The 24,615-nt window shown below is 39.9% G+C and overlaps 1 protein-coding gene across 1 annotated transcript; it reads right to left on the bottom strand.

Annotated features, from left to right (window-relative positions):
• Positions 1–230: 230 nt before the first annotated feature.
• Positions 231–24,062, bottom strand: DNAJC5 (DnaJ heat shock protein family (Hsp40) member C5). Its single transcript, XM_075176649.1, has 5 exons — positions 23,955–24,062; positions 7,350–7,465; positions 6,973–7,186; positions 5,435–5,606; positions 231–4,060 (listed from the first exon to the last, which is right to left on the bottom strand). Exons 2-5 carry the CDS (start codon positions 7,454–7,456, stop codon positions 3,957–3,959), a joined length of 597 nt encoding a protein of 198 aa, XP_075032750.1. The 5' UTR covers positions 7,457–7,465; positions 23,955–24,062; the 3' UTR covers positions 231–3,956.
• Between the last annotated feature and the right edge of the window lie 553 nt (positions 24,063–24,615).

Genomic DNA, 24,615 nt, shown 5'->3' with positions numbered 1-24,615 from the left:
AGAAAATCAACCTACTCTACACTGATGAACTCTGATAAAGGAGCAGTCTTTCTGTGAGATCAGATCCTGTCTCTGTGGATATAGCATTTACTAAAAGGCTTGTAATAACATAAGATTTAAATGATCACCTATTATGAAGACCAGAGGTAGTTATAGATTTTTTTTTTTTAAACCTGTATCAATCCGAACCTTAAGCAATGTAAATATAAAAATACACACAAGACATGTGGCAAGGTTCCTGCACCAAAACATTTATTTTACAGTAGTGGTTCAGATAACTTAACATCCTTCTTGCTTTGTTTCACGTTAAGTAATATTCAAACATACATAATGACATGCTACAAACAGAACATAAATTTCGCCTCTGCAAATGTTCAGAGGGACCTCAGTGTCACTCCGTCCCCATCCCCCAAATAACCAGACACACAGGTGCGTGGACGCTGACCCTTGCAATGTTTTACTCCTGGCAGGTTATGGACAGCGAAAAGCTTAATGTAGTGGTACCTCAAAAACAGAAGGGGAATCATGGGTAAGGGAACATTCAATAAAAGTACAGTGGAATAGTTGTGGATCTATTATGAAAAATATCAGTTTGGTTCCTTAAGAGAGTTCTGCAAGTCTAAACATATGTTGTATTTTGAAACCTACAGTCCCTCATCCAGTTTAATAAAATACACGGTAAACCCTGCTCATTTAAAAACAGGTCTATTCTGACTGAAAAATACAACATTCAAAAACTATTGATCAATCAACAGATACTGTACCGTCTAATACCAATATCATTCCACAATATGTTTTACAGATTTTACTCTTCCATCCCAATAGACACATGTAAATACATTAAAAGGGTTTGATCGGCAAAATCTTTTACATTTTGGTTATAAAATAGTTACATGTATATGAACATACCCTGATACCCTAAATGTAAAAAGGACACCCCATACACATTTAGGGTGCTGTAGGTCATCTTATTTGTCCTTCAATATAATTACTGTCAGGGAGTATACTGGGTACAGAGAAAATATTTCCTAATGATCAAAGAGTAACCTCAAGTATAGCCTTTACAAAAGATTTAGTAGTCCTTTAAATCATAAAGACATGTATAATCTAAGATCAGGCTTAGGCAACAATTTGGCTCTATGATTGTTGTTGTGAACTACAAGTTCCAGTATCCCCTTCCAGCCTCAGAGTGGATGAGCATCATGTCGCTTATCTCTGCCATACAACTTCTCTAAAGGAAGGCTATGGGGGTGCCGCCAGCAGGAGAGGGACGGCAGGAGTGCAAAGGAAACTGTGCATCCAGGATGTCAATTCAAAAGGAAAGCACTTTTAAGACAGCAATGCCACCTTGTGACAGACCAACATAACTCCAGTTTTAAACAATGAGCTGGGTAAAGGGGTTACATACAAATGCAATTAAGATTCACTAACCTAGATTATTGGCAGTAAATGCACAGAATCCTTGTTTATCCAAAGTGATATTAAACATGATACATTTTAAACATAAATTTCTCTATAAATCTACTCTAGTGAGGATGGACCCCTCCTCCCCCCAGCCCCGCCAGAGTCTGTCCTGACAGTTTAAGATTGAATGGTCACCAATGAAATTTACTGTATCATAAACATAGACTAAAACACACGAGAGAGACACATGGTTCAGATATAATGATCAATTGCTCTTGGGCTCACATACATACAGTAGGCATTTGCCTGTACTCGTGCTATGTTCGGTCTAAGGATCATTCAAGATTCTAATCCTCCAAGCAGGGATCACTGAACGATGTAAATGTTGGTCAGAACATAAACACAAGGCCCAGGACATGCTGCTCTTATCCATGCTGGTCGTGTCCATGTTCATTCTGAATACTTGTATGAAGCCTATTTGTGGTGTTGGGCTCAGACTTAACATACCACGGGCGTGGGAAAACCATAAAATGATGGCCTATAGGCCAAATCCTCTTATATATATGTTGATGGTCCCTTTAGTAGACACTAGGGAGTTTGCAGTGCTCCTATACTAGAGAGACACTTGTTGTTTTCCTATATAAGAGGCCTTCTGCGTTCAGAGCGACAGGATGAGGTTCCCAGGTGCAGTGGCATGATTATAAGATTGTTACTGCATTTGGAGCACCAGGACCTGTGACAAGCTGCAGAGGGCCATTTGCATCTTTGGCATAGTGACAAATACACTCCCAGCACTACACGCACAAAGAAACAGTGCTGTGTACACTAGTGACACTATATACAGATAAATACAGCGCTGGAGAGTACTACTGACATTATATACAAATAAATATGGCACTGGCTACACTACCAGCAATATGCAGAGTCGAGTATACAGTCACTGCACCAGGCCCCCTGCAGTTTAGCGGCTGAGGGATGTGTATATATTGAATACCTCCATGTCACAACCTTCCCCCTGGGGATAACGGAATCCAGTGTGTCACGATAACGGAATCCAGTGTGTCACTAGCTAAAAAGGCTGATTCAAGAAAATCTTCCTAGTGAGGAAATGCAGAGGACAGCTCTTCCTCACTCTTAAGGTTAGCATAAATGCAAAATATTACTTACATGTGTTCGGGTGAACCACCTGATCAAGCAGGTTCTCTGACATCTTCAGCGGAGAAGGCAAGCTGTCCCCCCACTACTGCAGACAACATACTGTCAATGAGCAACACACTAACTGTATTAGAATGAGGAGAGTATTTGATCAGTCCAGGAAAAGCAAGGGCAGCTTCCTTTGACCACGACAAGATAGGCTGGATTGCTGGAACGAAGGCAAGTAATATTTTGCTTTTTATGTTTAACTTCTAAAATTTCTGTTTTAGAAAATTAGCTTTAATTCCTACAGGGAGAAGAACAATAATGCAATGTGCATATTTTTTACGTGTGGAGAAGCTGTCAGGTTCATCTTTATGTATTAAAAGAAGAGTGCACCTTACTGAGAGTAGATTTATTTAAAACCTTTGACGAGTGTAGTAAAACTTAATTATTGGGGTGCAGCACCTACTCACAGCGTAAAGGTGCTCTATGTTTCATTATGAGAGTGTTAGTCACAAAACTGAATTAGCATACAGCACCAACTATAGAGAGCAAAAATGTAATACACTCCAAGAATTAAATTTTTTCAAAGCACAATTTCAGCAATGATTTTTAAGTGACTTGTCACCCAGCAATGATCATACTATTGGTTTGAAATAACTTTAAAATATATATATTTTTTAAATCAATGACATTCTAGGAAAATTCCTTTTCACTATTTCCGCTGCCACTTAATACAGCATTGTTCCCAGAAAAGTAATGCAGAGAGTACAACAGCTGAACCGTATGCCTCCATAAAATGCCTTCCGCGCCAGGAGAGAGCAGCAGATCAGGCAGCGTCCCTTGCATACACTCATCACAAGCACTTGCACTACAATGTGACACATACATAATTAGAATTCACCTTAAGGGGAGATTATCCAGACACATGAAGGAAAAAAAAACATCACTAAATAACAGGAAGTGATTGTGACAACAGAATCATATTTTACCCATGTCACCCTGACCTGGAACGCAACATACACAATCCTCCTAAATAAGGATAGGAGAGACTGACGGAAGGCTGGATTCAGCACGTTCCAAGACAGAACCATGAAAGGGCGAAAAGGGAGGGGTGCGGAAGTAACAGGTCCCCATACAAAAATATACCCATTAAAAACTAGACATAAACAAAATAAAAATAAATTAAAAATATTTTGTCATGAAGGAGTGGAAGGGGAGGGGGTGGGGTAGGAGGGAGGGAAAGTGGTGAGCATGCGCCGGTCTCCCCGGATGTTCAATCACCGTACTGAGGGGATGAGATAATAGCTGGTCAGATGTGGGGTCAGGGGCATGTTTACACAGAGGGCTGTAGGATCAGATCAGTTCTCCCCCCTTCTCTCTATTCCTAGTGACCTGGGGGGTCCTACACCCGTTCAATTGAATGCATCGGTGTGGTAGCTGGCATGGGAGTCGCTGGTAAGTTGTGTGGTCTCCGTGGCTGAGCTGGGTTGTACCAACACTGGGATATCAGCAGCATCTGCAATGAAAGTATTACATTTAGTGTTTACAGCAACATGTAAACAGCCTCTCTGCATAATCAGAGTCTGTGTTACTTACTAACAAAGAGTGGTTTGGATTTCAGTTTTCCAGGGTTGTAAACACCAGGAGAAGCAGCACTAACTTATGATGAGTGCTCCAAAACTGCGGTAGTCCCTGGCATGGGGCCCGTACAGTTATGCTTAATGGGGAAGAGGGCCTGGGGCTTTAAGTAATGTGGAAAAATATTTTCTGGTGTATTATTGTGTTAGTAGAGCTACAGTAAGGAAGCCTGGTGTGCATAGGGCAAAAGGACTTGCCATGACCACAGCCTTACAGAGTTTCAGATACATTACAGAAATATTTGTGAATATATACATCATCATCATCATCATTTATTTATATAGCGCCACTAATTCCGCAGCGCTGTACAGAGAACTCATTCACATCAGTCCCTGCCCCATTGGAGCTTACAGTCTAAATTCCCTACTATAGACACGCACTCACACACAGACAGACAGACAGAGAGAGAGACTAGGGTCAATTTTTTTTTTTTTTTTTATTGCAGCCAATTAACCTACCAGTATGTTTTTGGAGTGTGGGAGGAAACCGGAGCACCCGGAGGAAACCCACGCAAACACAGGGAGAACATACAAACTCCATACATGTAGCCCAGTTGTTGTCACAGACAATATGATCAAAGTGAAACCCACATCTGCACAGAGTAGAGGCTGATACTTTGTGCCCTGAACCAGTATTCAGCCTATGAATTCACCAAGAACTAATGACATTATTGAGGAATGAGGCACACATTTACCTTGTGTCGCAGTGATATAGTGCCTAGTTGAAACGCCTCCAGAATATTGGCTCAGCCTTCACTGAGTGATGGTGATTATACTTAAAATGTCCCCTAATAAATGAAGGTCGGCTCCACTAGACTAGGATTGAAAATATGCCATAAAAATGAACATACATTCTGAGAGATGAGTGTGTACTGTACATGAGCTGGGGTTTATGTACAAAGATGATGGATGTGTGTGCGTATAGACTTTGCATGTGCATTCTTTTAGAACATGTCTGTAACCAGGCTTCAGTTCACTCATTCTCTCCCTGCTTGCAGTAGCCCATTGGTTTCACCTTTGTGGGGATATTGCCCCATCTTGCTGGTCTGAAGAAAGACAAAAAGGGCAGGTGGAGGCAAGGATAGAATGAGAGAATATTTGTGAATTTATGTGTGTAGAAGTAGAATGGATGAAGAAAGTAAGAGGAAAGTGAGCGCTGATACTCTCTAAGGACAGGGGCATGCGTTGGCATTCTGGAATAAGAGGCAATACACTTTGACCACATAGCTTGCACTTTAAGTAGCGTCACTTACCCCTTTCATCAGACTGTAGCTGTGCCTCCAAATCCTCAGGAGACACGTAGAAGTCGGTCTCCTCGCCCTCGTGAGGCCGCGGTTTACACTTCCCACAGCAGCAATTACAGCAGCAGCAGAGACAACAGCAGCAGTAACATCCAGTGATCAGTCCACAGAACATGAACAAAGCCTGGGGAGACAGGTGACCCTAGTTATATACTGCACCCCAATATATATAGTACCCACATAGACAGAGCCTGGGGAAAGAGATGACCCTAGTTATATACAGCACCCCAATATATATAGTACCCACATAGACAGAGTCTGGGGAGACAGGTGACCCTAGTTATTTACACAGCACCTCAATATACATAGTACCCATATAGACAGAGACCAGGGAGACAGGTAACCTAATACATGATTTGTCCGCAGAACATAAACAAAACCAGAGGTCACAATGGTCCTAGTTACATACAGAACCTTAGTACAAGTACAGTGCACAGGACATGAGCATAAGAAATCATGCCCCTAGATACGCACAGAACCCCAATATAACTGTTTGCAGAACATGAACAGAGCCTGGGGAGACAGAGGGCTTTGAAGTTGCACAAGGCACCGGTTTTAGTACTCTTCCAGTGACTTGAGTAGACAGAGAAGTGGCAAGATATAGTGGGGTAAAATTAATTAACAATTCTGAGAAGCACAAGAAAGAAGGAATATTAATAATAATAAAGGGTGATCCTATTGCTTTTTTGTTCTCTGCCCCAAGAGATACAGTATCAACACCAAAGTTCTACATGGGTCTATTATTTGAGGACTAACCAACAGAAACAGACCCTAAATAGGACACGTTGTTGATTCTTTGGTAACCACTAAATGGAGAAAACCATGACTACATTCAGCTTTCACCTGTAGCAGAAACCAGTTATGTTATCCAATCCAAAATCATACCAGTAGGTTAATTGGCCGCTATCAAAACAATGGACCCTAGTCTCTCCCTCTGTCTGTGTGTATGAATGTATGTTAGGGAATTTAGACTGTAAGCTCCAATGGGGCAGGGACTGATGTGGGCGAGTTTTCTGTACAGCGCTGTGGAATTAGTTGTGCTGTATAAATAAATGATGATGATGTTAACAACAAATCGACATTGAGATTACGACCTGGGATGTCAAGTTACTCACTGCCAATTCTTTTAGTCAACACATTCCACTCCAAAGCATAACATCCACTCTGACTACAGCTACTTGGGCGAATTTGACACACAACAAGCAACTACAGGTCCAAACTGAATGTAGAGTAACACATGTCCCCCTATGGGCCTGCATCATGAGACTGACTGATTGAAGAATTCGTTACTTGCTCCAACTGCTTCAGTTACAGGACAGCACAACAGATGCAGGTGGACACAAACAGGGTTGTGAGTTACATTCTTAAGAGACTGATCTTACACAATCTTGAACCCCGGTTACACTCTTATGACTTCAGGAAAGAATCGCCCACGTAGCATGATCCTTACTTTACCTAGTTCAGCTCACCTTCCATCTCCAATTACTCACCTTTGCCCACCAGCTGGATAGAACGAAGTATGTGTTAACATTCTCCTCCCCAAACTGTTCCGCCACATAGAGGCCGAGTGACCCGTACTTGTCATAGATGTTTCTCTTTGTGGAGTCTGTCAGGATACCGTGTGCATTATTGATCTCCTTGAATTTCTCAGATGCCTCTGGATTGTCTGGGTTCTTATCTGGGTGGTATTTCAATGCTAGCTTCCTGCAACATGCAAGGCAAAAAAAACAAAACATTTTTAAATCTACAGCCGACAGAAGGGAAAGTGGTGTAATGCGTGCTCTTAATGCGTGCTCTCCTCTTGATAGAGCCGAGCTACTTCACAACAGAGGATTAATAGGTACTCAGTAGGTTAGTCCCAACTCACCGGTAACATCTTTTGATATCATCAGACGTGGCATTCTTGTCCAGTCCCAGGACATGATACAGTGACTCCCCAGAGGTGGAGAGGGAACGTTGCCGCTGATCTGCCATCTTATTTTACTGAATGGAGAAAAGAGTCTTATGTCAAACCTTGAAAGACGGTTTTCAATGGGTTAAGACAACAAAATACAAGCCCTTGACCAGACTAACTGTTCATGTGTAAAATTGTTAATATTTAATGTAAAAGTCCTCTTCATGTAGTGGAGGTGGCCGTCACAGAAGCACACAGGAAAGAAACATATTTTGGGCTAAACAAATCTGCATTCAACCTGTCAATTCCCTAAGAATTAGAGACATTACTAAAGCACACTGAACTGATAAGGCTGCATTGCAGTGAATGTTCAACCCCACACCAAGGAGTGTAGATGAGTCAATTTATAATTTAAACAATAATCCATATCACTAGTATGTAGGTGACTGATGCAATTTAATCTAACATGGAATAGACAAGACTAATATGCTTTATCATGGCCTGTATCTACAAAGACCAGGGTATTTGTTACAGATGTAAGGTTGTGTAAAGTTTTAGAGTAACAGCAGAAAACTTTCAGTAACCAATGGTCCTTTTCTCATGTACAGCATTATGTGATTATTTTAATGGACAGTATGACTTCTTGTTCTGTATCCTGGATACAATTCTTAGGGCTAGATTTACTAAGCTGCGGGTTTGCAAAAGTGGGGATGTTGCCTATAGCAACCAATCAGATTCTAGCTTTCATTTATTTACTGCTTTCTACAAAATGACATCTAGAATCTGATTGGTTGCTATAGGCAACATCCCCACATTTGCAAACCCGCAGCTTAGTAAATCTAGCCCTTAGTATCTGTTCTTACTCTGTGTACCCATTCTTGTTCTGTATGCAATTCACAATAATTAAACATAATGTTTAATGAGGGCAGCATGATACGCTTGAAAGGCCGAATGCGCAATCATCTAACCTTCAAAAGAGCCACATATTCCTTTAATCTCATCAATAAATGTAGTGCAAGATAAACAAGGGTTGCAAGCTTTAACAAACAAATCTGTTTCACTGTGACCAGATTTTGAAAGTTAGATGCGAGGCTCGAACAGACAACACTATCATAGAGGTTTACATAGAGGTTTTCAATTGTCAACAAGTTGCTTTTAATGTGCTCCGTTATAGAGGATGTATGCTCATATGTTTAAGTATTCCTCCCAACTGTCCTGATTTTGGTGGTAAATCCCGATTTGCAGACTGCAAAAGGGCTGTGACCCAGAGTTGGGCGGAGTTTTATCTTATTTACTTATTTGTAGGTGGAAATTGTGTGGAACAGGAGAGGACTTATTTTGCCCCAATTTCAAATGTTGGGAGGTATGGTACTTTAAGTGGAACCATATAGAAATAATAAACCAAAACTTTGCAGCACACTTGTGCATAAGAGGTCTTGCCTAAAGATTCCTTATATTGTTTCAAGGAAGTAAGCAGGAATCATCATTAAGTTCAGCCTTATTATCTGCATTATGACCATGGAGCTTCACCTGCTACCGCAGCTGTAATTAAGTAAGATCTGGGGCCACAGATTATGCTTGGTATGGCATGCAGCTGAGAATAAAAGGATGGCTGGCATAAAGCAGAGAAAATTACTATTGGGGCATATAGCAAGAAGGAGCTGAGGGCAGCCCATTGCCCATCAGTGTCTCATACTGTAGACAAAACCATTTTCTTCTACATGCGATATGAAATGCTCGGTTTTTGTACTTATTCTGTATAAGGACAGCTGAACAGAACTACTCATTCTGAAGGCTGCTTAAAATTCTCAGTATCTATCATTCTCTATCAATTTAATTTTTTATTTTTTTTTGGGGGGGGGGGGGGGGGGGGGGAAGATATACATAAAACACATCAAAATGACACTCCAATCATGTCCACATAGAGTACACCGACTGCATAGATTCAACTGTGCAGTAACAAAATATTCCTGGAAATTGTAAGGGTGTTGATCTATCGCACAGAATTTGGCGATACTAGTATTTCCCCTCCTTTAGTCATACTTGTAGTCAATCAATTACTTGTAACTGGCAATTCCTGTTTTCAGCCCCAAACTTCTGCATGGCTGAAAAAGACACAGGTTCAGCCTCTGTTCTCAATATCAGTTTGTTTACTGAAGTGTAGGAAACTGAGAACTAAAACTCCACAGATCATACTGGCTGTATATCCCATACTGGGCCCTATCTGTGTGGCATTTGTATGTTCACCCTGTGTGTACGTGGGCTTCTTCCAGGTGCCGGTGTCCTCCCACACCTAAAAACAGACTTGTAGGTTAATTGGTTGTTGACTACAATGGCCGGTATGGTATGTGTATGTTATGGAATTTAGACTAATCTCCAATGAGGCAGGGACTGATGTAAATGACAAATACTGTCTGTACAGCACTGTGTAATATGATGGCACTATATAAACAATATTTTTGAAATACCTAAATCACTATAGACTACATCTACTAAAAAAGCTACCCAGCTCATTCATAAAATCAAACATCATCCCTGCTTATTGGAGGAGACCTTCCCCAAAACCTGAAGTGGGGACCTCTCTAACTTTAAGGTGGTGTCACGTGAGGGTTTTTCACTATGCTAACCCCCCCCCCCCCACCCAAAAAAAAAAGTCTTTGTTCATGCACTTGGCTTGGCTTCTGTAACAATCGTCCAACTGGCTTTCCCCTCCACAGACTAACCACAAACCTTCTCATGTCTGTATGCAATATATGGTCTTACTCTCTCAAGTATTGGTAACTATATAAAACTACATTTATACTTTATGCTACACGAGTTGCTTAGGGTCTCCTTTTCTGTATACAACTGCACAGTACTACGTCTTTTGTTCTGAACATTGCTTGATATTTGCAATATCCGTTTCTATTTATTGGTTTTATTTTATTTGTCTTATATAAATATTAAATAAAAATGTATTTTTTATAAAAAAAAAAACAACAAACCTATAAAAAAAAAGTGTTACAGGACTTTACGTTTCTATGGCAGTGCTTGTAAGCCGGCTTGCCAAGCTCACCATTCAGTACTGTTGCCATTATTAGAGTTCTCTTTCCCCTCATGATCCTTTAATTACCTCCCAGAGCTCTTGTCAAACTTATGTAGTGTGTAAGCTCTCACAGGCAGGGTCCTCTCTACCTAATGTCTCATGTCCGTCTCCCTTGTATGTCTGGTCATATCTTTTGAAAAATTCTGTGGAATTCCCTATAGTTTTACTCAGATGCTACTTATGAGTAGTTGCTTCATGTATTTGTGATTTTGCTTACTGTATTAGTTATGTCCTATCTGTTTCTGTGCAATTGTCCATTGCTATGGAATTTGTGGCACCTTATAAATAAATAATAAAACAATAAAATATCTTGGGGTGTGGCCTAGTGGCAAGGTATTCGGATGACATTATTAGGAGCAAGGCCTGGCCAAGAAAAGACTGGAAATAAACTGTATATATTATCTTGACCAGAACCCCCACCCCATACACACACTCTAATCCCAACATTTATGTGGTTTAGAAGGAGGTAAACAGCTTCTAAGAACCTCTCAGTTAGTATGCATTTAAAAAAGCTATAACAATTTGTCTACAGTCTAAGGGGGGTATTCAGTTGTTCGGCTTGACGGCCGAAAAACGAGCGCTCTAAAACTATTACTATTATAATTACTATTATAATACGGTAATTACTCGCTGAATTTCAGCTCGCAGCTCCCTGAGCGAGTAAATTACCGTATGAACAGTTTTTAAGCGCAATTTTACCGTAACGGTAATAGTTTTTTTTCGGCCGTCAAGCCGAACCACTGAATACCCCCCTAAGAGTCATTGTAGTAGGGATCTGCCTATGTTTTAACGAACTCTGACTTCAACAAAATGACCACTGTTAATGTTCTTACTTACATATTGGCTCTAGCATGATTTTAGGAAAAAAGAAAATACAATTAATATAAGCTACCTAAGCTCAAGTGCAGTTTACTGGCTGCTCAAAGTGATGTGAAGCATTAGGTAACACTAATTGTAATTTTTTATTTATTTACTTAATTGGATGTGAGGGGAGATTGGTATTCATTTTGTAGATTTGTAATCATTTACATTTATATTAATTTGATAAGATGGTCAAAATGGATTTAAAGGAGGCTGCTATTATGGTGTTTCTTTTTACATTAAAGTTCAGCTTACTTTATGCCTCGTTCCTTTGTTTTGATTAACATATGTTATACATACACACACATTGTACGTTTCTATTCTATTATAATAGCACCAAGTGTATTTGTTTTCCATAATCCAGCTTTTGTAAACCCCTCTCTAGAAATCCTGCACTTGCACCTGGCGTGGGTAGCAGTACCATGAGGGGAATGGACAGCAAGCAGTGATAAGAAATCTGCCAGAGAGACAAGGTAACACCCATACTGTCCTCATACTGGGAGCTAAATCCCCTCAGGAAGAGTCCTTTGTAGTACATCCTGCAGCCAGCCCCTCCTCCCAACCATCTGCTGCTCAGCATAGTCTAAATGTTGGTCTGTAGGGTCCTAGGTGTAAACAAGCCAACATTTAACCTAAAGCAATAATGATAAAGAGCTCAACATGGGATAGAGATGCTGCAAATCCTAAACTATATTTATAGTCAAGGGCTTGACTGTGGCTCTTTTGCAGCAAGGATTAATGCATTAATCTGAAGGTTATCTAGAGAAGAGTTAAAAACGCCATGTATACTATTTGTAGAGTCACTTTAAATATACTTTTTGAATATGCAACTTGTGTGAAATAACAGCCACAGGCTCACAGGATTAACAGCAACTACAGGGTTAAAACAAGAGACCGTTCAAAGATAATCCATAGTCTCCAGGCTTGTCCCTCACAGGCAATAGTAACGGATCACTGTTCTGCTGCTACATGCAAAACCAACAGTCTGCAGTGCAGCATGTTCAGCTATTAAACAGTCGATGAGCAACACAGAGTTGGGATACACTACTGCATTGCCATACGTTTCCCTTGTGCTTTTAATGCTATTAAGTCACCACCCAATAAAAAAAAAAAAAAAAAAAAAAAAAAAGAGATGGTACAATACCACGTGTTACTTGGTCGGCAAGTTTTTTTTTTAGGTTTTGCTACTTACAAGTGGAGACTTTAGTGTACTGACTCATAAGCTCAGAGAAAGCTTCCAATTTCTCCATAAGAGAAAGTAATGAATATCAGAACAGGGTTTGAGAAAGTTCGGGCCAAAGTTGTTCACAACCATCGGCACCGGAATCTAATAAAGCCCCAGAATGCTCTGCACACAACCTGGCATTCTGTGCCAAATTTGAAATGGCCTTTTTCCTCTCTGACCAAGTGGACTCAGGCTCCACAATGCCATGGAAATACTCAGCGGGAAATGCAAAGGAGTAGCACAGTACTGAGTAAGGGTGAGGGGCTGGTGATACTAAGGCAGGTAACTGAGGGTTAATAATGATGCAGAATGGAGGTGTTAATAATGACTGATGCAAGGTTTAATGATGACTATAAGGAAAATTATAATTATAATCATGGGGCAGTTTTATAATGAGGAGGTGAACAGGACTGTGACAGTGAAGAAGGGGTCATACTGACAGTGAGATTATGAGAAGGGGAGGGCAACAGGAAGAAGGAGGGTATTGAGTGGGCAATGTTTATAGGGGAGGGGAATAGGCTTGAGGAGTGAGAGGGAGTATACAGGATGTAGATAGACTAGTGAGATGAAATGGAGAAGGAGTTAGAGAAGGGTTATTATGGGGATCGATTTGGGCATAATGTCTGCAAGAGGTGTGAGCCAGCTGTAAAGAGGGTAGGGGCTATTTGTAAAAGGGTTTTACTACCTAAATTTTCATGCTGGCTCCTAGATTCTTAAAAATAAAATAAAAATGTTGAGTCCTGACATGGACTATATTGCAGAAGTTGCTCTGTGTGTGGTCTCTGGAGTCCCCCCTCTAGGCTGCAGGCCACCTCTGCAAAGGTTGCTGTGGAGCTGAGACAAAAGTCTGAAACATATAGCAAAGTTGCCTATTTATACCTTCCCATAATAGCCTTTTAACATAAGCTAGTGACTTGCATTTCCCTGATAGTACCATCCTTTTCCTGGCCAGTAGCACACAAAAGCAAAAGGGGTAACCTTCCCAAAATTAAACTGGTAGTGATCTAGTTCCTTGGCTCCAAAAGATCTCGCCGCAATCTGGCCAGGTAAGTGTGTGGCCACAGACATGGATTTTGCAGAATGGCAGGATCAGCACAGTCAGCTTAACTCCTCATGCCACTACTAAATCATGCTTTGTCCTATAGGTTATAAAGGCAAATTGCAGCTGTAAACCAAAGCATGCATGCCTCTGCATAAGCTGTTACATTTCAACCTGATTGTGCAAATGTCTCCAATAGCCTCATTTGCAGATCTTATAATGTGTAGCTTCCATAAAAAATTAATTTATCAGAAATCTAGATGTTGTATTGGCACGTCATACAAATATAGGAAAGCTGTATCAGAACACGGTTCCTTTCCATACAGATACATGTTGCATTATAAAGCTCATTTTGTGCTCCATCTGTGAAACCACAGTATGCAGGCCCATTATATACATTGTCCCTAAAAGGGAACACCACTGTAAAAAAAACACAACATGTTTCATTTCCTTAAAGCTGGAGATCTCAGCTGACAGATCAAATTAGTTGTTTTTACTGTGTTGCAACACAGTTGCTGCACCCTACCAAACAGTTAACTCTTTGTTAAAGTATCTACATATTCCTTGGTGAAAAACAAGTAATTTGTAACTGAATAGCAAAAGAAGATTTTATCAAGTTTTCTCCAAAGAGACAGAATAAGACAAGAGTCTCTTTTTGTTTATGATTTCAGTGGTACAAATTATGTTGAGTGAGGGGCTCCTTATATTTCTTACATTCAAGTATATAACATCATATTAGAACAGGACCGTTTTAGGGTTTCAGCTAAGTTGCATTTAGGTCGTAGGCCTGAATGAAGACTTAAATGTTAATATAGGAATTGGTTAAAGGATAATTAGGACTAAAGCTATTCTTATATGGTTACTATTTTTGCTTACAATTTCAGACCACATATTACTACTAGAAAAAAAAAATCCATTGAAATGGGGGACCTTGTCTTCCTTGAACACCACGTGGCTGAAATAGAAGCTCTATTACAGGGAAGTCTAATGGTGCCCTGAAGTCCCGTGGGCTGAAAAATAACATTTTTACATCTTTATAAAAAGACAGCCCTGTTTGTAGCTTATTTTTTATCAGAGTACATGAATTTACACAAAAAACAAACAAAAAAAAAAACCCCATCTTATAGACAGAATCAAAGAAAAAAAATGCGACGAGGAAAGCTTAAAGTGTGAATGAGCCTTAAAGGATTACTTGGCGAGAAAAGCATCTAACAAGGCTCAGTATTGTGCCAGGATGCATGTCTCAGTCCACGCTATTTTACATGAGTATGTGAAAGAGAAGACAAAACACTAGGTACCCTCCCCTGTTTGAAATCAATGTGGTGTCAAAGCAATTGCACAGAACATCCCACTATGAATTATGCACCTAGCAGAGGAGTGGTTAATCAAATACTGATTTGATCACAGACAAGAAAGAGATAAGCGCATGGTCCACTGACAGAGCTCAGTTCATACCAACTTTGATCAGTCAAATGATCTACACAGCAAAGGGACTATACATTTAAACGCCCTCAAAGCAAAAATCTGGTTAGAGCCATCATGTACCGCCCAATTATGCAAAACTCGCTTTAATAAGGAACATGCAGCCATATCAAAGACCTCAGCTTTGGGCCCATAGTGGCTGCGCCCCCTGCACTTATGGTAGTTATGTCCATGCCTACATACACATATAAAAAGTGGATTTAAAAATAAAAAAATAAATATATATATATATATATATATATATATATATATATATATATATATATATATATATATATATAATATATTATTAAAGATATAACCATACACATACTTAATAGGCTATACATTACATACTGATATCATGTAAAAAGTGTATATAGACACACATGCAATACATACACAAATATACAAAAGCATCAACCTACAGAGAAGACACGATCATGAAATCAACACGTCCACAGTAACTATTTCTTGCCGGTTTGTTTTTTTTTACTATGGGTCTGTACATATAATATAAGTCTGCACACTCCAAGACATGTTAAAAAAAGAAAAAAAAAAAGACTTGAATACTATATAATAACAAAACAGACCATCCATTAGGTTTAACATAGGAAAAATTCACCAGACTAACAAATGACCCCACAGATTAAATCTAGTCAACCTATGTCTCTCCAGGTTGACTTAACCTTTTATAGATATACACACAGAGGCATACACAGATAGGAAAATTAGTAAGTGTGTCTTCCTATGTCATGTAATCAAAATGGATTAATTTGAGAATTCCTACCACTGATAAACACAAAATACTGAAATACAAAAAAAACTACTATTACAAATAAAAACAGCAACTGACAAGTGCTGGCAACTAAATAAACTGCGGTCTAACACTATGCATCAGCCCAGGAACACTGTCCTTACATAAGAAACAATGGTGGGAGAATTAGGCTATGGTGATGCTTCTCTGCTTCAGAGACTGAATGGAACAGTATATAGACAAATCTGGGAGGTTACCTGCTGCAGTCCGGAGACTCGATGAAGATTTTTTTTATTGCAGCAGGACAATGACCCAATATCTTGGAATGGCCCAGTTAAAGTACAGCACTTAATACCATAGAGATTTTTTTCTGATTTGAAAATTGTGGGTTTTATTGTTTGTTTTTTTTAACAAACAGTTCCCAATTCAACCGAATGGAACTCGAGCAATACTATAAAGAAAAGTGGTGAAAATTTCAGTGTCCAGAACCAGTGTACAGTGGTAAATAAAGCTAAAGAGGCTTCTACCAAGTACTATATCGAGGGGGTGAGAGTGAGTGAATACTTACGTAATTAATTATTGTTTGCATTGAACAATAGCTTTAGAGTTTCTTTAATGACATTACAGATAATTTTATTTTGATCAGTGGTATGAAATGACAAATCATTTCAGATTTCATGATGAAAGAAATATGGGAAAATTCCACATAGAAACACCTGGGACATCAAGCCTATTGAAAGCGAGATATGACTCATGTTAATTAAGCAAATAACATCATAATATGCTGAGGATTATGTCTAAAAATGCTAGTGACTTTGAAAAGAAGTGCTTGGTATGAACTTCAATTTCTTAATGTTTCACAAGCAAAAGTGTCTAAGGATATCAGCAAAAAAAAACCCAAAAAAACCAAAAAAAAACCAAAACATAATTGGCAATGGGCAGAAGCTAATACTCCAAAGAGCAGGATATTTTAATTGAGCTGCAGTGTATAAACGGTTCATCACACCTAGCATTGCAACTTTATAAGTGCATTGGTGCAAAAAGCACAGGCGATGGACTACCAAGCAGTGGAGGAAGATGATATGTTCATATGAATCATCCTTCACCATGTCATCAACAACAGATGAGTGCATGTATGGCACCAACCTAAAGAAATCTACAGCCCTGAGTGCTTGTCTCCAATAGTGAATTCTTGTGGTACAGAAATGTTAGCGAACCATACTTCCTGCCATGGTTTGGCTGCATTCATTCCCTTAGAGGACAAATACTAACAGTTACTTAATGGTGCTGAGTGATCATCTTCAGGGCATTTATTTCCTGGCTGGAGAGGTGACTTCTAAGATGACAATGCCCCACTCATAGAGTATGTGTGGTTATCCAATGGTTTAATGAACAGACATTGATGTTATCTATATTCCATGGCCTACTCTGTTACCAGATCTGAACCCAAACGAACATTAATGGGATATTCTGGAAACAATGAGATGGTATTTTCTACCACCATCAACCAGGTATCAGTTGAGTGACTTTCTTGTTGACAAATGATGCTGGAACACTCCTGCACCATTCCAAGAATTGGCAGACTCAATGCCTTTGTGCATACAGGCTGTACTGACCACACATGGTAGCCCAACACCCTATTAAGGGACATTTCCTCAAAAGAGCACGTTGCCTTCTAGAGTTCATGGGCTCTTGGATGTGTGTGTGTGTGTATATATATATAAATATATATATATATATATATATATATATATATATATATATATATATATATATATATATATATATACACACACACACACACACATATATATACACACATATATATACACATACACACACATATATATATATCACATATACATATATATATATATATATATATATATATATATATATATATATACACACACACACACATACACATATACATACACAATCCCTATGATATTACAGTAAGAATAGACTTTGGCCATCATTCAGTGTGGTTTACATCCTGTGTGGGTAAGACATGCACTTAAAGTTCTTATTCATAGAGTATAAAAAAACCTTTTTAGACTAAAGTAAACATTGTTAAGTTTTTTTGGGGATAGATGGATTAATAGTCTCAAATGTAGGTACATTCAGAACAAGGGGGTGAAACTATAGTATATAGAATGAGGCTAGAGGCATTTGACAAAGTCCTTAGATGACAGGTCGATTTAGTTTGGCTTTTCCTAATATGTAGGCTACTTAGAGGAGTGGTGTCTTATTGCTCCCATCCCAGAGGTGCTTTACTCCGGGGTGCTCGCCAGCCTGCCCCCACATTGCCCATACCAAAAATGGAGAATATGTACATTTTTGCCCATAGTAGCTACAGCCTTTTGAACGTGAAAAACTTCTATGGTGATTACTAAACATAATCCTCGGAAATCTTAATTCTTTACAATTGAACCCACCCCCATTTCACCCAACCTATCCACTGCATCTCAATCTTCAATTTCAATCTTCCTTGATTTGATAAGAATAGCATTTAGTTTAATGTATGCATACAATTGTTGCTGGGTGACTTGTTTGTGAACCCTATTTTAAAACACTAAAATAGAGAACCAAGAATTAATTTTTTCAAATACATTGTTACAATGACTATCAGACCATTGGTAAACATATATTCAAGAAATTAATGCATTATGTTCAGCCCACTCCATATTTTCACAATCCAGCCACAGAGGGGGGTGATTGATTTGCACAATTACATTAAGAAAAATATGTGGAAGAAAAATGTATAAACTGTCACAGCAAAAGGGTAAAAAGTGTAAGCTAGCCTTCAAGAACACATGACAAATCTGTGTATATCCTGCAGGGAATGTGACAAGACAGAGCACTGTGTCTGATGACAATCAACCAAGTGACTGCTGACAAGAATTAGCTCTTAAGTTTGGCTATGACTGGAGAAAGGAGTGACATAAGCCATAAGCAAGAGGTGTGTGTCATGCTGCTCCTGCCGAGTAATGTTCAGATGACATCCTGTATGTTTGTGAAAGGAGCAGTGTGGACGGTCTGCAGGCAAGTCACATGAACGAACAGAGTGGAAAAAGAGAAGTTTGCATTTTTAACAATCATGTTATGGTTAGGCAAAAAAGTGCTGAATGACTTACTTGGGAGTGCAGAGCATAGGCATGTATGTGAAACAGTTTAAGAGGCAGTGCAAAGGGTGCAGGCGCGAGCGGCAACGGCAGTGCAGAGGGTGCAGGCGCGAGCGGCAACGGCAGTGCAGAGGGTGCAGGCGCGAGCGGCAACGGCAGTGCAGAGGGTATGAAAGCCAATTAAAAAAGTAGCAACAGGATACAAAAAGTCTACACACCCTTACTGAAATTGCAGGTGTCTATCAAGTAAAGCCTGAAACCAACATTCATGCCAGACCAACAAAATTCAAGTGAAAACACAAAGGACCAGATTCATTAAAGAAAGGAAAAAAAAAACAAAAACAAAAAAAACTTTGCACCTTGGCAAAACCTTGTTATATTGGAGGGGGAGTTAAATTTATAATGTGAGGACAGAGTTATAGTTGGGGCAGGCCATGTCCTAGATCAACTTTAAATTTCAGTGTAAAACTAAAAACTATCATGTACTTGTGCACATGTAAAAGCAACTAGTATTTTCCATACATGAAAAAAAATAAACTAATTTGCACCCCTTGCATTGTAACATGATTTTGTCCAGGAGTAAATTTACTCTCTTTCTTGCTTTGCTCTCCTTAATGAATCATCATCATCATTTATTTATATAGCGCCACTAATTCCGCAGCGCCCAAGGACAATTTTTAGGAAAACCCTACAATACCTCAGTTGCATAAGTGTGGACACCACTAAACTAATACTTTGTGGAAGCATCTATTACTTTTATTATAGTAGTGAGTCTTTTTGAAGTCTATCAACTTCGTACATCTGTACTTTGCAATTCTGGCTGAGTTCTGGACTCTGAATAAGCTATTCCAAGGCCTTGGTCTTCCTTAGCTGAAGCTATTCCTTGACTTGGATGTGCGTTTTGAATAGTTATCATTTTGAAAAGTGACATTCCTCTTCATCTTCCTAACAGAGGCCAGCAGGTTGTGTGCCAAAATATCTTGATATTTAGAGCTATTCTTTACGCCCTCAATCCCGATTAGGCCATGACCCAGCAGAAGAGAAGCAGCCCCAAAGCATGATGCAGCCACCACCATGCTTAGTATGGTGATTTTTGGGTGATGAGCTATTTTATCTTTGCGACAAACATATCCCTTAGAATCAAGGCCAACAAGTTCAGTCTTGGTCTTAGACATTTTCCAACTTTGTTTGAGGTAATTGAATGCATTTGTTGACAAAATTTACACAGGCTTGGATGTTCAATTTGAGAGAAATCGCTTCCATCTTGCTACCCTACCGCCCAGATATATGCAGAATACAGGAGATGGTTGTGACCAGTTCCTGACAGAAATTCCGGCAGCTCCTTTAATGTTGCCGTAGGCCGCTTGGTTACCTCCCCGATTACTTTTTTGCCATTTCCAGTCATCAACTTTGGAGGGATGTCATGATCTTGGCAATGTCCCGGTTGTGCCACATCTTCTCCACTTATTGATGATGGTCTTCCCAGTGTTCCATGATAGACGTAAAGCATTTGAAACATTTTTTATATCCCTCTCCTGCTTAGCACCTTTCAACAATGAGATCCCGAAGGGGTTTTGCAAGCTCCTTGGCAGACCACGGCTATCCCACTGGGATGCAACCAAGAAAACTAGAAGGAGACCCTACATGTAAGCTGAAAGTCATTTGGGTTAATTCACATGCACCTGTCAGATATAAAAGTGATTGTGATTAACTCTGAAAATAATTTTGAATGTGATTGGCTAAATCTGAACACAGCTACAGTCTCATTATGAAAGGGTGTGCACACTTAAAAAACCTACAATACCCTGGTTTCATATTTTCTATTTTTCACTTAAATTATGTTGCTTTGCAGCTCTCATTAAAGATGGAAAAAGGTTTGACATGATTTATCTTGATTTCAGACTTTAAATAAAATACGTCTGCAATTTCAAGATTGTGTAGACTTTTTACATCCACTGTATGCATGTGATCATCACCAGTGTAACAATAGAAGAATTTTCTGGGTCCTCAAAACACCTTGTTGGGTTGCCTAAATCTGCATTGCAAGTTGTAGCAGATTCTAACACCTATCATTTCCAGAAATAATACGGTTATAATAAGAAGCATAGTTGAACATAAGCAATTATCATGAAACTTGCCAAAAAGAAAACTCTGGAGAGATTCCGCTATCTATGTCAAATACTTGTTTCATAAATAAATGCACTTCACAAAAACAGCAACTGAAAGGTGTCACGAAAAATGAACGAAAATTAAAGGGTTCATCAGTAAAACACGAATATGAGAAGATCAATAATCAGCAATGAAATTTGTACAATGAAGAGTATGGTGTTCTATTGCAGATGCTAAAGAACATATTACCATTGTCTGCATCAAAGTGCCAAGTTTACAGGAAGTGATATCACAATTCCAGTTCACTTCACATCACTTCCTGAAATTGACCCAATTACAATAAGCTATTTATATAAGTGGATAGCAACGGTGTAAGTACACAGCACCGTTAAAGAGATCCTAGAAGTCTGATGAGTTTCTACTGATGTCTTTTTAACAACAACGTGATTAATTAAATGCTATGCAGTAATTCCCCAGTTTTCTATAAGATGACTAATTTTGTCACCAATTCACATTTCAACAAGTATGTCAGGGAAAGCACAATCTACAGGAAGCAAATAAAATGTGTAATTTTACACAAGAATCTGCTAATTGGATACTGTAAATACCAGTGAAATAAAGTTTTACTTTCTGCCAGCTTCAATGATCAGACACCACATATTGAATAGTACCACTGTCTATTGGACAGCTCTGAAGTTTCATAGGTGCCACCAAGTGGGTGGCATTTGTACTTGTACAGTAACAATACCATACCACTCATACAACAGACTTCTCAGCTCCATTCAAATCACTGTGTACACTGGATTTATGAATACAATCTACACAAGGGTATACTGTAAAGCACTACAGAATCTACTGGCACTCAGGGCGGACTGGGACTAAAAATCAGCCCTGGCATTTACACAGGCCCACCTCACTTCCAGCAGAAAAGAAACTGTGTGACACCGTGCAGTGGCTGTGCCGAAAAGGGAGTGACCACATTGTGTTGTGGGTGTGACCAACATGGGGCATTGGTACATACACTATAATAAAACATTACATTTATCACGCCCTCCCAGCCACATCACGCCATCCCCCAGGCATATTAGGACACCCCTAGCCTATTGTACTTATCTATGTTTCTGGTGCTGTTGACATCCATAAGGGTTGGAACTTCCTGTAGAGTGAGCAGGGAAGCTCTTTGTCTCACGAAATTACCAAATCTTGTGATACTTAGAGCTCCTTGGCTTGCTCTGCAGGCTGTGCCCTGTCTGGGAACTGGAACAGCTATCAGTTCCCTTCCCCTAACCAGAGGTGGATTAAGGCTCAGGGGGTCCAGGGTATTTAAGACAGCAGGGCTCCTATTATGTAACATGGTTATCATTTTAGACAAATACACAGGCAATACTGTGTGCACTACTGTTAGAAGCACACAGGTCTGCATTCACAAGCAGTACATTGTGAAACAGGACATAACTCCCAACTGTCCGTGCAGTCGGACCAAATCCTGACTGAGACAGTCAACCAAATTCAAGACTGCCCCACCAAATTCAGGATAGTTGGCAGACTGTCCTGCTCTCTTCTACCTGTCTTGGTCACTTTCACCACTTGTAGAAGCTGCTTTCTTTAGTTCAGTTCCTTCTTGTCTTGATCCTGGAATATTGGATGCCCTATTTTTTAAAAATAAAAATGGGTACATAAGATTTAGAAAACTCCAACCAGCCCCGGTGTTAAAACAATAGCACTCACATTTTATAACGTCCCCACAATAATAATATTCACATTTAATAAGTAGACCTATTTCCCTCCAACCAGCCCCAACATAAAATTAACAATATATCTATTTACTCAAAACATATTTCCCTCCCTCCAAACAGTCCTAGCAACAAATTAAATAGCATTTAAGTTTAATAAATATAGCCATTTTCCACAACCATCGCCGGCAATAATTCATATTCACATTTAATAAATAGCCCTCCTCCCCAAAATCAGCCCCATATTCAATTGATAGCCTTAAACCACCCCAGCATTAAATAAAGGTTCCTTCACCTCAGCTTAAATATTTAGCCCCCACCTACACTCAACCATTAAATAGCCTACCACCCACACTATATTAAGATCCTATCTTCCCTCGTACACATGAAAATACTGCGCGCACATACGCACACTATATGAAAATACTACACACACACTGTATGAACATGGCCCCACACGCACACTGTATGAACATACACACTCACTATGAACATGGCTGGCGGCCATACACTTACCTTGTTACCTCCTTGTGCGTTGCTCGGCGGACAGAGTTTCAGTGATGTGCGGCCGATACAAGTAATCACATGGTACACGCACCGCGTGACAGGTGCTGTCCCATGTGATTAAAAATCACATGGCCGCTCATCATTGAAACTCCGTCCGCCGAGCTGCTTGGGCGAGCATGCTGCCGGCTGGATCAGCCCAACTAGCCGTTGGCCCATCTGGCATTTGCCAGAAGTGCCATACGCCAGTCTGGCCCTGCTGGCAATATATAAATGTTGAAGATGAAGGGTATTGCATTTAGTCAATATATCATACATTCATCGTTTATGACCAGGTAGCAGAAAATGCTAATACCTATATGTCAACTACAGCAGTCATACATATAAAGCATCTGTCTTGGTAGATATGGGAAAGCATACATGCAGCTGATTTATAATGGTGTGTGTGCAGCAGTAAGCACACATTAGGCTGCATACTAAGAACTAGGTGACAGATGACTGTAATTAGTGTATTCATAGTTTATGCATGATACAGATATTTAGAAATACAGAGATGAAAATCAATGGAGAATATGGCTGATTACTATATATAGTAACCTCCCTCCTCCCCAGCCTTTCGGCCCATCACCTAGCATCCCCTCCCTGGTGGCCTACCCCCTCTGTCTCCCGGTGATCTCACCTCTCCCCGGTCCCGGTCGGTTCAGTATAATCACGTCTCCTCAGTCAGACGCAGAGGGGGCGGTGCGTGCGCGACCCAGATTGTGACGTCACATAGGTCCGCAGAAAGCGCGCCCCCGGAAGTGAGGGAATCCGGCGCGCGCACTAGGATGCCCCGGGGGTGGGAGAATTGTGAGCTATTTTATTAAGGCAGCAGTGATGGGAAACGTTGGTGTCTGGGAGGTGCAGGCAAAACGTGGGTGTTATATTAGGAATGAGGGAGGAGTAAAGAGAATGAGGCATGTAAAGGGAAAGTGAAGGGAATGAGGCAGGTAAGATGAATTGAGAGGAATGAGTGAAGTAAAGAGGGAGTTAAAAATATTGAAGCCTGTAAAGAGGGAGCAGAAAGTGAAATTAGGCTGGTATAGAGGAAGGGGTGAAGGGAATGAGGCAGATAAAAGGCGAGGAATTGGGCAAGAGAAGGGAATGAAGCAGGTGAAGGAAGGGAGTGAATTAGGTAAAGAAGGTGGTGAAGAGAATAGGAAGGGGTTAAGGAAATCAGTTGGGTACAGGGGGGTTGATTTAATGAAACTGATAAAGAGGGTTGAGGCAGGTAAATGGGGGTTAAAAATATGGCTGATGAGGCTGCTAAAGTGGCAGTAGAAAAGATATATAGGCATGAA

This window comes from Mixophyes fleayi, chromosome 6 (assembly GCF_038048845.1).
Source record: "Mixophyes fleayi isolate aMixFle1 chromosome 6, aMixFle1.hap1, whole genome shotgun sequence".
Lineage (NCBI taxonomy): Eukaryota > Metazoa > Chordata > Amphibia > Anura > Limnodynastidae > Mixophyes > Mixophyes fleayi.
The sequence above is the reverse complement of the archived record's forward strand: the minus strand, read 5'-3'. Positions and strand labels throughout refer to the sequence as shown.

What these genes read in the sequence shown, in the direction of transcription:
- DNAJC5 (XM_075176649.1), bottom strand. Translation starts at nt 7,456, where the DNA reads ATGGCAGATCAGCGGCAACGTTCCCTCTCCACCTCTGGGGAGTCACTG. An exon ending in GATATCAAAAGATGTTACCG is followed by an intron (nt 7,187 to 7,349) that starts GTGAGTTGGGAC and finishes TGCATGTTGCAG; the next exon opens with GAAGCTAGCATTGAAATACC. An exon ending in GCTACAGTCTGATGAAAGGG is followed by an intron (nt 4,061 to 5,434) that starts GTAAGTGACGCT and finishes CTTTCATTGCAG; the next exon opens with ATGCTGCTGATATCCCAGTG.